We start from the raw sequence: 14069 nt of genomic DNA on the forward strand, positions 1-14069 counted from the left end.
TGCTAGTCCTCACTTGGATCCCAGCGTTGGCCACCTTTGGGTCACTTGAGTCCCTGTACTGCACCACTTCTCTGGCTCTCGTCACCTTGAATTCCTCCTCCAAGGATCTAAAGGGCAGCTGTAGCTTGTTGTTACGCCCATAGAGAGCGATGCTGCTCAGGCTCTTTGGTAACCCAAGCCATCTTCGGAGGTGTTTGCTGACCTTCCTCTCCAGGGTCTCGACCGCTGAGATTGGGAAGGCATAGACAAGGAGGGGCCACGGGATCCTGGGGAGAATGCCGTGCTGGTACACCCAGGCTTTAAACTTCCCAGGAAGGCCTGACTTGTCCACGGTTTTCAGCCAGCCATCCAACTCAGTGCAGGTGGACTGAATTGATGATGTGTCTCTCAGAGAGCTGTCAAAAATCTTGCCCAAGCTCTTGACTGGCTTCTCTGAGATGGTAGGGATGGCTTTGCCTGAGATGTTAAACCGGACCTTGTCCTCCACCCTCCCTTTCTTCAGCACCATGGATCTTGATTTGGCTGGTTTAAAACGCATCCGGGCCCACTCCACCAGCTTCACGAGACCCTTCAGAATCCACCGGCAGCCTGGGACTGATTCTGTCGTGACTGTGAGGTCATCCATGAATGCCCTGATGGGCGGCTGCCGTTGACCGGATTTTGATCGGGGGCCCTCTGCACTCTGTCTCAGCAGACTTGATGAGCATGTTCATGACAAGGGAGAACAGCGTCACAGAGATAGTGCACCCTGTGATAATGCCGACATCCACCTTGTGCCAAGATGATGATGTTGCTCCTGAAGAAACCCTCATCCTGAAGTTGTTGTAGTAGTCAGCGATGAGGTCTCTACACCTGCTGGGGACATGATGTTTCATCAGAGTGAACTGGACCAGCTTGTGAGGAATGGAGCCGAATGCATTCGCCAGGTCGAGCCATACCACTGACAGATTGCCTTTGTTCTCTCTGGCCTCCCGGATTAGCTGTGTCACCACACCGGTGTGTTCCATACAGCCTGGCATTCCTGCAATGCCACCCTTCTGGACTGATGTATCGATGTAGGTGTTCTTTACCAGGTAGGTGCTCAGCCGTCTGGAAATGGCACTGAAGAAGACCTTCGCCTCGACGAAGCCTCCCAGGCTGCTGCCTTCCTACCGCTACTCCACTCCTTTAGCCTCTGCCTGCAACACTCTCCTCCAACCCACAAGGCAGGCAGTGTCCTAGACCTTATCTTTGTGAGGAACTGCTCATGCTCCGATTTCACAGTTACCCCTCTGCATACATCTGATCACCACTTCATCTCATTCTCCCTCCTTCTTCCTCCCCATCCTCCTCCTCCTCCTCCCACCCACACTTCCTCAGCCCGCCGTAACCTCCACTCCCTCTCACCCTCTTCCTTTGCCACCACTGTCACCGACTCACTCCCCCCTCTCAAATCCTTCTCCAAACTCCCCACTGACTCTGCATCTGCCACCCTCCTTTCATCTCTCTCCTCCGCCTTTGACTCTCTCTGTCCCCCTGTCTCAAAGCCACCTTGCACATCCCCCCCAGTCCTTGGATATCTGACACCATCCTCCAGGACCAGCCTCCGCACAGCGGAGAGGAAGTGGGGAAAATCCAGAGACCCTTCAGACCTCACAACTTACCAGTCTCTCCTGGCGGCATTCTCTTCCGCTGTCACTGCCGCCAAAGCAAAATACTATCAAATACAAATTCAGAACTCTACTTCTAACCCCCGGAAACTGTTCTCTATTTTCTCCTCTCTCCTCAACGCACCCCCTCCTTCACCTCAGTCCTCCTTCGCTGCTGATGACTTTGCTGATTTTTTCGATGAGAAGGTCACAGACATCCGCAGATCCTTTACAACCACCGCCCCCCTCTCTGTGCCCTTCCCCCCCTCTAGGCCCATCCCTTCCTTTTCTACTTTCTCCCCCCTTACACGCTCTGATGTCTCTCAACTCCTGCTCTCCCACCACCCTACAACCTGTGCCCTTGACCCTATCCACTCTTCTCTTCTCCAGACTATCACACCTGACATTCTCCCATTTGTCACCTCCCTTCTCAACTCCTCCCTGTCTGCTGTTTTCCAGCATCCTCCAAGAGGGCCTACATTACTCTGCTGCTAAAAAAAGCCTACTCTGGATCCCTCCATCATCCAGAACTACCGCCCGGTATCTCTTCTTCCTTTTCTTTCTAAAACCATAGACAAGCCGCTTCTACTCAACTTTCTTCTTTCTTTTCTAACAACAACCTGCTAGACCCCCATCAGTCTGGCTTCAGATTGGGCCACTCGACAGAGACCGCGCGCCTCTCCGTCAGTGAATCCATGCCGCACGAGCAGCCTCCCTCTCCTCTGTCCTCATTCTTCTAGATCTCTCTGCTGCCTTCAACACTGTGGATCACTCCATCCTCTTGTCCGCCCTGTCAGCAACGGGAATCTGTGGCACAGCCCTTGACTGGATTGAGTCCTACCTCTCTGATCGCTCCTTCCAGGCTGCCTGGGCTGGTACGATATCGACACCTCGGCCCCTTGCCACAGGAGTTCCCCAGGGCTCAGTCCTAGGCCCGCTTCTTTTTTCTCTTTACACTCGTTCCCTTGGCCCTGTGATCACTGCACATGGGCTATCCTACCACTGCTATGCGGATCATACCCAACTCTTCATCTCGTTCCCACCATCTGATACACAGGTTTCTGCCCGTATCTCTGCTTGCCTGAGTGACATCCAGAGCTGGATGGACAACCACCATCTAAAGCTCAACCCAGGTAAGACTGAAATGATATTCATCCCTGCTAATACCTGTCCCCATCTGGATCTCTCCATTTCCCTCGGGGATACCAAACTCACGCCATCACCTAGTGCAAGGAACCTCGGCGTGGTGATGGACAGCAGACTGTCCCTCTTTGAGAACATTACGGTGGTGACCCGGTCATGCAGGTTCTTCCTGTACAACATACGGAGAATCCGCCCCTTTTTCACCCCCTACTCGACCCAGCTCCTGGTCCAAGCGATGGTTCTGTCCCGCTTGGACTACTGCAATTCCTTCTTGGCTGGCCTCCCAGCGTCCGCCATCAGACCCCCTCCAACAGAATGCAGCAGCTCGTCTGGTCTTCAACCTTCCCAAATACGTCACCCCCCTGCTTACTTCCCTCCACTGGTTGCCTGTCATGGCTCGCATCAAATTCAAAACAATGGTGCTAGCCTTCCAAGCAGTTAAGGGGTCTTCATCAGCTTACCTACAAAAAATCATCAGACCCTACACCCCTGCCAGACCTCTTTGTTCAGCCTCCACAGGCCGCTTGGCACCTCCCCCTCTTCAAACCTCCACCTCACGCTCACGACTACTGTCTGTTCTGGCTCCACGGTGGTGGAATGAACTCCCCATTGAGGTCAGAACTGTAGAATCTCTCCCCACCTTCAAGCGCAAACTGAAGACGCACCTCTTCAAGCAGCACCTCTCCCCGTCGCTCCCTACCACCCTACCTCCCTGTGAACCTTAATTGTTGTCTTTCTGTGATTTACTTTGTGTATCGGTTTTTATTTGGCTAGGTAAGCAGTGTTTGGATAGTTAAGTTTGGTCACTTTTGCTTTGTTGTTTGTTTTTTTATTTGCTTGTTTAAAAATAAATAAATAATTCAAATAGGTCCTGGTCCTTATCGTCGTTGTACAGGTAGCAGTTGAAATTGTACTTCCCTCTAGGGTCTTTCAGCGCACTTATCCCTGGTTATGAGTATGCACTTTGTTGTATGTCGCTCTGGATAAGAGCGTCTGCCAAATGCCATTAATGTAATGTAGTGTAACAATTGAAACCATGGTCAGTTTTCATCTTTTTAATGTGTTTGTTAATGTAATGTAATGTAATGAAGAGGAGGCACAAATGAGCAAATAGTCAGCGGAGGAGAGAATGGACTGGAGCACGTCACAGGTAGCCAACACAGCAGCAGAAGATTCCTTAAAGTGATATTACAGTTTGGTACAACATACATGAGTTGTAGCACTGTAGGGAAGAAGACAACTTCAATAGTTATTCTCTGTATAATCATAAAGATTTCTAAACGTGTTTTCACTTCATCATTATGGGGTATTGTGTATAGAAATGGTATTTTCTTTGATTGGAACAAAAACCACCTCGCAGACCAGCCCTCCAGGACCGGAGTCTTGCACTTCTCCTTAGGAGTCTGTTATTGCCATTTGTCAACATGAGGACCAGAATTATGCTAATTAAAGTCAAGGAAGCCATTAAAAGCAAACTCAAGGAAAGTCCGGCTGAGTCAAACAGTCAAAAACATTGGTGAAGCAACAGGCTAACCGAAATAAACAGTTTGGAACATCAAACAGTGACAGTATCAGCAGGTAGCTGAATGTATCTGATATATTTTATCATTATGAGATGGAGCAGTCGCCTGTTAGCAGAGGTGGGTAGTAATATGCAACATTTACTCAGTTACATTTACTTTAGTACGTTCTTAAATAAATTGAACCTGTACAGTCATTTTAAAGGAGGATACTCTTTAGTCTTACTTGAGTATATTTGTAAAGGACATTTTTCTACTTTTACTCCGTTATATTTAGATTCATTTCTCTACTTTTTTTACTCATTTTGACTTTCAATGCAAATTCTGTTGGGTTGGTTCTCAGAGTTTGCCAGGTGTCTGGGTAAAAGTTTGAAAGTTCTGCCACGCCTCACAAATAAAGATGCGCAAAGACACTTGCACAAAAGGAATCACTTGTACATGGGTACAGCTACAGCACAAAATTAAAGCAGGGGTGCCAATAATTGTGAAACCAGTTTTTGGGGATCTTTATTTTCATATAAAAATATTATATTTCTTTAGTGTCTACAGTATTGTTGTGCATGTGTATGTAGGGCGCCAATAATTCTGCAGCCCACAGAATATGAGCATGTTGTGTGTGTGTCAGTCTGCCTTTAGCTGTGTTAGCTTGCAATGCTGTGGGAAGTTTGTCACAGAAAACCAAAAGGAAAAAAGCTAACTCCCTGGCCACAGTGACAGATGTGTGTTATATTTTACATCTTACCATTAACTGTGCCAAATGTCCCACAGCATTGCAAACTAACTCACTGTCCACTGTGAAAGATGTTATCTTTTACATCCTACCTAACCTTTTATTCAATAATGTATTCATTCTTCTTTACAGACTGAACAATTGTGACCTAAGTGAGGAGTCCTGTGAAATTGTGGCCTCAGCTCTCCAGTCATCAAACTCACACCTGAGAGATCTGGACCTCAGCTACAATAACCTGGGAGATTCAGCAGTGAAGCTGCTCTGTGCTGGACTGATGAGTCCACACTGTAAACTACAGAGACTGGGGTGAGTAGTGCAGTGTTCTGTGTGACCTAACTAAATAGAATGAATGATTATGGCTCTATGCAGTGAAATGATAAAAAGCTCTTTCTCTCTCAGTTTACTACTCTGTCCATCGGCATTATTTCTTTGTCCACATTCGTCCCATCCCTCTCTTCTTACTCCTCTATCACAGCAAAGAAAAGCAGGATAAAACCTGATGAGCCTTAGGGTTGCCAGGTTTGTGGTTCCTGACCAGAATGTAAGGTTTCAGTGGAGTCTGTAGTATCAGGGCACAGGTGATGACTGGATGCTGGATGTCTGATTAATGTGGTAAAAGACTGACCACCTGCAAATTAAAATGTTTCAGGTCTGTCACACATTAGTCTTCATCCATCTCCACTATTCACTACCTGCTTTGAACTCTTATCAAATCCTGAATTTCACCCCACTCTCTGATGAAGGGGAGCTGTACTCCTCGCAATACAGTACACCTAATTCCCACCTGCAGAACAGGACTTTTGTGCTGACGGTAAAGAGCGCCTTCCCACCTACAGAACATGACTGTTCTGCTGACTGTAAAGAGCTAATTCCAACCTACAGAACAGGACTTTTCTGCTGACTGTAAAGAGCTCATTCCCACCTTGAGAACAAGCCTTTTCTGCTTACTGTAAAGAGCTCATTCCCACCTACAGAACAGGACTTTCTGCTGACTGTAAAGAGCTCATTCCCTCCTACAGAACAGGACTTTTCTGCTGACTGTAAAGAGCTCATTCCCACCTACAGAACAGGACTTTTGTGCTGACTGTAAAGAGCTCATTCCCACCTACAGAACAGGACTTTTCTGCTGACTGTAAAGAGCTCATTCCCACCTACAGAACAGGACTTTTCTGCTGACTGTAAGGAGGTGCTGCAGTTGGCAGCTGGTGATTGACTCTGATAAGAAAGCCAAACGGCCAGATAACTGCAAGGGCTCTTTTAAGGACATGTTCAGAGGAGATAAGAACAGCATGGTGCCCTGACTAATAATGTCCAGTATGTGAAGGAGAATGCTGCTCTCAGAGCCAAGATCAGTCAGAACAGGGGCCCCTCAAGGTTGTGTTCTCTCCCCGGTTTTATTCACACTAAATACAGATGAGCACCAGCAGCCAGCCTGGGAACTGTGCCTAATGCACAGGGGCAGTAGCCTTGTAGCATTCTGCGATAGACAGTTTTTTGCAATGGTGTGACTCAAACAATCTGATTTTAATTGTGAAGTCGATGGAGGAGATGGTGTTTGACCCTACATCAGTGGGGACCGAGATGGCTGTATGTGGTAATTTCAGTGAAATTATGAAATTAATTTTAGACAGTGATAGTGAGGGCTTGCTACCAAATATAATTTAGGTTTGCTGATCATGTTCACAAAGTGAAGTAGTTCATTAAAATGGTGCAGTATAGATCTAAAATGAAATTTAGAAAGTTAGCCAGCTCATTGATAACTAACTAATGTCTCCAGATGAGTTTGTTAAAAGTAAGTGGAGAGAGAAGGAGGCAGACGGAAATAGAAAAGAAAGCACAACTGCCAATGAAGAGCGGTAAGAAACAGAAAGATAGAAGTGAGAAGTGATGAGGATGTGTAAATAAATGGAGGAAAAGGTGAGGAGGAGGCACAAATGAGCGAATTATCAGAGGAGGAGAGAGTGGACTGGAGCACGTCACAGGTTGCCAACACAGCAGCAGAAGATTCCTTAAAGTGATATTACAGTTTGGTACAACATACATACTGATGTTTTTACAACTGAGATGTTGCACTGTAGGGAAGAAGACAACTTCAATAGCTGTTCTCTGTATAATCATGAAGATTTCTAAATGTGTTTTCACTCTGTCATTATGGCGTATTGAGTGTAGCAAAACAAACCCATAAAAACTGAAGGGGTGAGAGCTTTCAGTATCGAGTCTTGATTCTTTGCTTTTGAGTACCATGGATTCTGTTATTGGCTTTTGTCAACATGAGGACCAGAATTGTGCCAATTGAAGTCAAGAACGCCATTAAAAACATTTTCATGGAGGGCAGAGAAAAAAAGACATCTGTGAAGCAATAGGCTTACCGAAATAAACAGTTTGGAACTTCAAACAGTTACAGTATCAGCAGGTAGCTGAATGTATCTGATATATTTTATCATTATGAGACGGAGCAGTCGCCTGTTAGCAGAGGTGGGTAGTAATATGCAACATTTACTCCATTACATTGACTTAAGTACGTTCTTAAATAAATTGAACCTGTAGAGTCATTTTAAAGGAGGATACTTTTTAGTCTTACTTGAGTATATTTGTAAAGGACATTTTTTTACTTTTACTTGTTATATTCAGATTCATTTCTCTGCCACTACATTTTATTACTCATTTTGACTTTCAATGCAAGTTCTGTTGGGTAGGTTCTCAGAGTTTGCCAGGTGTCTGGGTAAAAGTCTGAAAGTTCTGCCATGCCTCACAAATAAAGATGCGCAAAGACACGTACGCAAAAGGAATCGCTTGTACTTGGGTACAGCTACAGCACAAAATTAAAGCAGGGGTGCCAATAATTTTGAAACCAGTTTTTGGGGGATTTTTCTTTTTTTTATTAATTAATTTTTTTATTCAAACAATTTGTATCGACAGTATTGTTGTGCATGTGTATGTAGGTTGCCAATAATTCTGGAGCCCACAGGATATGAGGATATCATGTGTATGTCATTCTGCCTTTAGCTGTGTTAGCTTACAATGCTGTGGGAAGTTTGTTACAGAAAACCAAAAGGAAAAAAGCAAACTCCCTGGCCACTGTGACAGATGTGTGTTATATTTTACATCTTACCATTAACTGTGCCAAATGTCCCACAGCATTGCAAACTAACTCACTGTCCACTCTGAAAGATGTTATCTTTTACATCCTACCTAACCTTTTATTCAATAATGTATTCATTCTTCTTTACAGACTGAACAGCTGTGACCTAAGTGAGGAGTCCTGTGAAATTGTGGCCTCAGCTCTCCAGTCATCAAACTCACCCCTGAGAGATCTGGACCTCAGCTACAATAACCTGGAAATATCAGGAGTGAAGCTGCTCTGTGCTGGACTGATGGGTCCACACTGTAAACTACAGAGACTGGACCTCAGCTACAATATCCTGGGATATTCAGGAGTGAAGCTGCTCTGTGCTGGACTGATGAGTCCACACTGTAAACTACAGAGACTGGGGTGAGTAGTGCGGTGTTCTGTGTGACCTTAACTCAATAGAATTAATGATTATGGCTCTATGCAGTGAAATGATAAAAAGCTCTTTCTCTCTCAGTTTACTACTCTGTCCATCGGCATTCTTTCTTTGTCCACATTCGTCTCATTCCTCTCTTCTTACTCCTCTATCACAGCAAAGAATAGCAGGATAAAACCGGATGAGCCTTAGGGTTGCCAGGTTTGTGGTTCCTGACCAGGATGTAAGGTTTCTGTGGAGTCTGTAGTATCAGGGCACAGTTGTTGACTGGATGCTGGATGTCTGATTGATGTGGTAAAAGACTGACGACCTGCATATTAAAATGTTTCAGGTCTGTCACACATTAGTCTTCATCCATCTCCACTATTCACTACCTGCTATGAACTGTTATCAAATCCTTAATTTCACCCCACTCTCTGATGAAGGGGAGCTGTACTCCTCACAATACAGTACACCTAATTCCCACCTGCAGAACATGACTTTTGTGCTGACTGTAAAGAGCTCATTCCCACCTACAGAACATGACTTTTCTGCTGACTGTAAAGAGCTCATTCCCACCTACAGAACAGGACTTTTCTGCTGACTGTGTCGTGTCTAGGAAACGACAGAGTCCAAATCTTCAATTTGTCGAAAAACATCTTCGCGAGGGAAAAGACGACACCAGGCAGCAAGATCTTCAGGAAAATCAGACTTTATTAGCAGCAGCACATAAAGCCGGATCAGCTCTCCAGAACTGAACCCTGACTGTCATTTTTACACCCATTTTATACACAGTTACTCCACCTACAACTCCTCCTCAAACATCATTCTGGCAAATCACCCACACTGTTCTTATCGTAACTCCTCCCAATGCTCCTCCCACAACGTCATTGTGGCAAATTGCCAACAGTCCTTATGCTCTGCCAACTCTGTACAAAGTTCAGGGCGTTCTGCCAACTAGAACAAAGTTTGTGTCCTCACTTCACCCCGCACCTGCTTTTGGCAAACTACCAGACCTCATAAAGTTCTGGATGCCCTCCCTCTAACACGTCATCCATACACGTCACTCTGTATCTTTCGCTTTTATAAGACGAACTAAGCAGCAGTAATCATTGAAAATATACAGACAAACTAAACATTTCATTAATATTCACTTCTAATATACTTTTCTAATATACAGACATACTAAACATTTGATTAATTATTCTCTTCTAAGGGAGTAAATGTACGTAGCATTCTTTGCTCTCATTTCAACAGTTTTCACTGTGGTTTCTTGCGTTTTCATAAGCTCAGCTATAATTAATGTTCTAGGTCAAATAGATACACTTCTGGCATAAAACATTGAGAGTCCCGGAGAAATCAGCTGTACAGTCATATCTTGCTCTGCCCGTGTCCTTTACAGTTTGGTCTAAACAGTTCAAGACGCCCCCCCCCCCCCCCCCCCCCCCCCGCCAGCTGGCTGCTGTGTAATTCTAGCATAATTTAGCAGTTAATCAGTTTGAAACTATACAGGGTACATATCATACTTTAATACAGATATATTGATAAACTTTTAGCACACATCGTCGAGAGTTTTGGAGGAACCAGCCTGCTCACTAAGGTGGAGTCTGATTTTGACTTGTGATTGGTTATCATGCTTTTAGGAGGGAGATCTTTCGTTCTGTGAATTTTCCCCTACAACTGTAAAGAGCTCATTCCCACCTACAGAACAGGACTTTTCTTCTGACTGTAAAGAGCTGATTCCCTCCTACAAAACAGGACTTTTGTGCTGACTGTAAAGAGCTAATTCCCACCTACAGAACAGGACTTTTCTGCTGACTGTAAAGAGCTCATTCCCACCTACAGAACAGGACTTTTGTGCTGACTGTAAAGAGCTCATTCCCTCCTACAGAACAGGACTTTTGTGCTGACTGTAAAGAGCTCATTCCCACCTACAGAACAGGACTTTTCTGCTGACTGTAAGGAGGTGCTGCAGTTGGCGGCTGGTGATTGACCCTGATAAGAAAGCCAAACGGCCAGATAACTGCAAGGGCTCTTTTAAGGACATGTTCAGAGGAGATAAGAACAGCATGGTGCCCTGACTAACAATGTCCAGTATGTGAAGGAGAATGCTGCTCTCTGACGCAAGATCAGTCAGCACAGGGGCCCCTCAAGGTTGTGTTCTCTCCCCGGTTTTATTCACACTAAATACAGATGAGCACCAGCAGCCAGCCTGGGAACTGTGCCTAATGCACAGGGGGAGTAGCCTTGTAAGCATTCTACGATAGACAGTTTTGTGCAATGGTGTGACTCAATCTGATTTTAAAAGTGAAGTCGATGGAGGAGATGGTGTTTGACCCTACATCAGTGGGGACCGAGATGGCTGTATGTGGTAATTTCAGTGAAGTTATGAAATTAATTTTAGACAGTGATAGTGAGGGCTTGCTAGCACATATAATTTAGGTTTGCTGATCATGTTCACAAAGTGAAGTAGTTCATTAAAATGGTGCAGTATAGATCCAAAATGAAATTTAGAAAGTTAGCCAGCTCGTTGATAACTAACTAATGTCTCCAGATGAGTTTGTTAAAAGTAAGTGGAGAGAGAAGGAGGCAGACAGAAATAGAAAAGAAAGCACAACTGCCAATGAAGAGCGGTAAGAAACAGAAAGATAGAAGTGAGAAGTGATGAGGATGTGTAAATAAATGGAGGAATAGGCGAGGAGGAGGTACAAATGAGCTTACCGAAATAAACAGTTTGGAACTTCAAACAGTTACAGTATCAGCAGGTAGCTGAATGTATCTGATATATGTTGTCATTATGAGACGGAGCAGTCGCCTGTTAGCAGAGGTGGGGAGTAATATGCAACATTTACTCCATTACATTGACTTAAGTACGTTCTTAAATAAATTTAACCTGAGAGTCATTTTAAAGGAGGATACTTTTTAGTCTTACTTGAGTATATTTGTAAAGGACATTTAACTTTTACTCCATTATATTCAGATTAATTTCTCTCACTACATTTTATTACACATTTGGACTTTCAATGCAAGTTCTGTTGGGTTGGTTCTCAGAGTTTGCCAGGTGTCTGGGTAAAAGTCTGAAAGTTCTGCCATGCCTCTGAGACGGGTGCGTGGGGGGTTTGGACCCAAAATGCACGACTCAGAAACAGTAGTGTAGTAAAGTCCCGTCAGGGCTTTATTTGGGGAATATCCAGAGAGCGTAGTCAAAAACAAGCAATGTTCGTACACGTAAATATCCAGCCAGAAAACCAAAGTGCAGTACCGAGGGAGAAGGCAGTCTCGTAGTCGGTACACCATGCGGGAAGTCCGGTAGCCAGGAAAGCTGTCAGCGGGGCAGAAGTACAGGCGGACGGTAGGCAGGCTCAGGGTCAATGACGGTGCAAGAGTCAAGACCGAAGTCTGCTCCACGGGGCAAAAGCACAAAAACAGCAGGCAAAGTCGTGGTACAGGGAGGAGATGGTCAACAAAACAGAAGTCAATAAACAATGGTCAAAAACAGGCTTGGATCATAACGCGTAGCCAATGGCTTGGTATAACCGCTCAAGAGACTGCACTGACAAACAGGAGGCAAACAATTTCACACAGACATGACATGACATGAAACTGAGCTTTTATGCAGGTGTAGACAGGTGTAGACAATTAGCTTGAGAGCAGCAAGAGAATGGAAATCAGGTGTGGAGGATTGACAAGTTAACAAGGTAATTAGTAATAAACCTATCCTGCCCTAGCATTAGTAAATTATAAATGACATGCACAAGAAATGTAAGGTAACATGAACACATGATTAGTATGTTAGTATTACCCAATCCTGATCTAGCATTAGTAGATTTAGTAAATAGACAAGGGAAATTGAAACAATTAGGGTGTGAGTGACAGAAAGGGAGAGAGAAAGCAGGAATGCAAGGTTTGCAGAAAGACACGAAAAAGTGTATGCTAAATCAATGAACAGTACAACATAACATGGAACATAATTTGTGAGATAACATTTGCAAAACGATGACAATAAACTATATAACATGACATGGCAAGACTAAGAAATAATTGGTAACAAGAACTAAACATGAAACATAACATGACATGACAATGAAACGTAACAAGAAATGAAACATAAAAACGTGGCGAGGCTAGACTAACATAATATGTGACATGACAGCCTCACAAATAAAGATGCGCAAAGACACATACACAAAAGGAGTCACTTGTACATGGGTACAGCTACAGCACAAAATTAAAGCAGGGGTGCCAATAATTTTGAAACCAGTTTTTGGGGGATTTTTCTTTTTATTATTAATTTTTTTTTTTATTCAAAAAATTTGTGTCTACAGTATTGTTGTGCATGTGTATGTAGGGTGCCAATAATTCTGGAGCCCACAGGATATGAGGATATCATGTGTATGTCATTCTGCCTTTAGTTGTGTTAGCTTACAATGCTGCGGGAAGTTTGTGACAGAAAACCAAAAGGAAAAAAGCAAACTCCCTGGCCACAGTGACAGATGTGTGTTATATTTTACATCTTACCATTAACTGTGCCAAATGTCCCACAGCATTGCAAACTAACTCACTCTCCACTCTGAAAGATGTTATCTTTGATATCTTACCTGACCTTTCATTCTATAATGTATTCATTCTTCTTTACAGTCTGAAAAGCTGTGACCTAAGTGAGGAGTCCGGTGAAATATTGGCCTCAGCTCTCCAGTCATCAAACTCACCCCTGAGAGATCTGGACCTCAGCAACAATAACCTGGGAGATTCAGGAGTGAAGCTGCTCTGTGCTGGACTGATGAGTCCACACTGTAAACTACAGAGACTGGACCTCAGCTACAATATGCTGGGAGATTCAGGAGTGAAGCTGCTCTGTGCTGGACTGGTGAGTCCACACTGTAAACTACAGAGACTGGACCTCAGCTACAATAACCTGGGAGATTCAGGAGTGAAGCTGCTCTGTGCTGGACTGATGAGTCCAAACTGTAAACTACAGAGACTGGGGTGAGTAGTGCAGTGTTCTGTGTGACTTTAACTAAATAGAATTAGTGATTATGGCTCTATGCAATAAAATGATAAAATGCTCCTTCTCTCTCAGTTTACTACTCTGTCCATCGGCATTATTTCTTTGTCCACATTAGTCTCATCCCTCTCTTCTTACTCCTCTGTCACTTCAAAGAAAAGCAGGATAAAACCTGATGAGCCTTAGGGTTGGCAGGTTTGTGGTTCCTGACCAGAATGTAAGGTTTCAGTGAAGTCTGTAGTATCAGGGCACAGGTGATGACTGGATGCTGGATGTCTGATTGAGGTGGTAAAAGACTGACCACCTGCATTGTAATATGTTTCAGGTGTGTCATCTTCATCCATCTCCACTATTCACTACCTGCTATGAATTCGGATCAAATCCTTAATTTTACCCCACTCTCTGATGAAAGGAAGCTGTACTCCTCACAAAACATTTAATTCCCACCAACAGAACAGGACTTTTCGAAGGACATGTTCAGAGGAGATAAGAACAGCATGGGGCCCTGACAAATAATGTCCAGTATGTGAAGGAGAATGCTGCTCTCAGAGCCAAGAT

At 44.2% G+C, this 14069-nt stretch overlaps 1 protein-coding gene across 5 annotated transcripts in view; it reads left to right on the forward strand.

Moving 5' to 3' along the window:
* The window catches only part of LOC133118792 (NACHT, LRR and PYD domains-containing protein 12-like), a 202856-nt gene that overhangs the window by 20835 nt on the left and 167952 nt on the right, over positions 1 to 14069 (forward strand). For 3 of the 5 annotated variants that reach the window (XR_009706441.1, XM_061229030.1, XM_061229031.1), the window contains exons 7-9: positions 5154 to 5327; positions 8254 to 8514; positions 13145 to 13492. The exons of the other annotated variants lie outside the window; for them this stretch is intronic. Coding sequence is in view for 2 of the 3 variants with exons in the window: in XM_061229030.1 (XP_061085014.1) it covers positions 5154 to 5327; positions 8254 to 8514; positions 13145 to 13492 (783 nt within the window). In the remaining variant the exon portion in view is untranslated. The remainder of the gene's footprint in view (positions 1 to 5153; positions 5328 to 8253; positions 8515 to 13144; positions 13493 to 14069) is intronic. 5 annotated transcript variants of the gene reach the window in all.

Source organism: Conger conger, chromosome 19 (genome assembly GCF_963514075.1).
Source record: "Conger conger chromosome 19, fConCon1.1, whole genome shotgun sequence".
Lineage (NCBI taxonomy): Eukaryota > Metazoa > Chordata > Actinopteri > Anguilliformes > Congridae > Conger > Conger conger.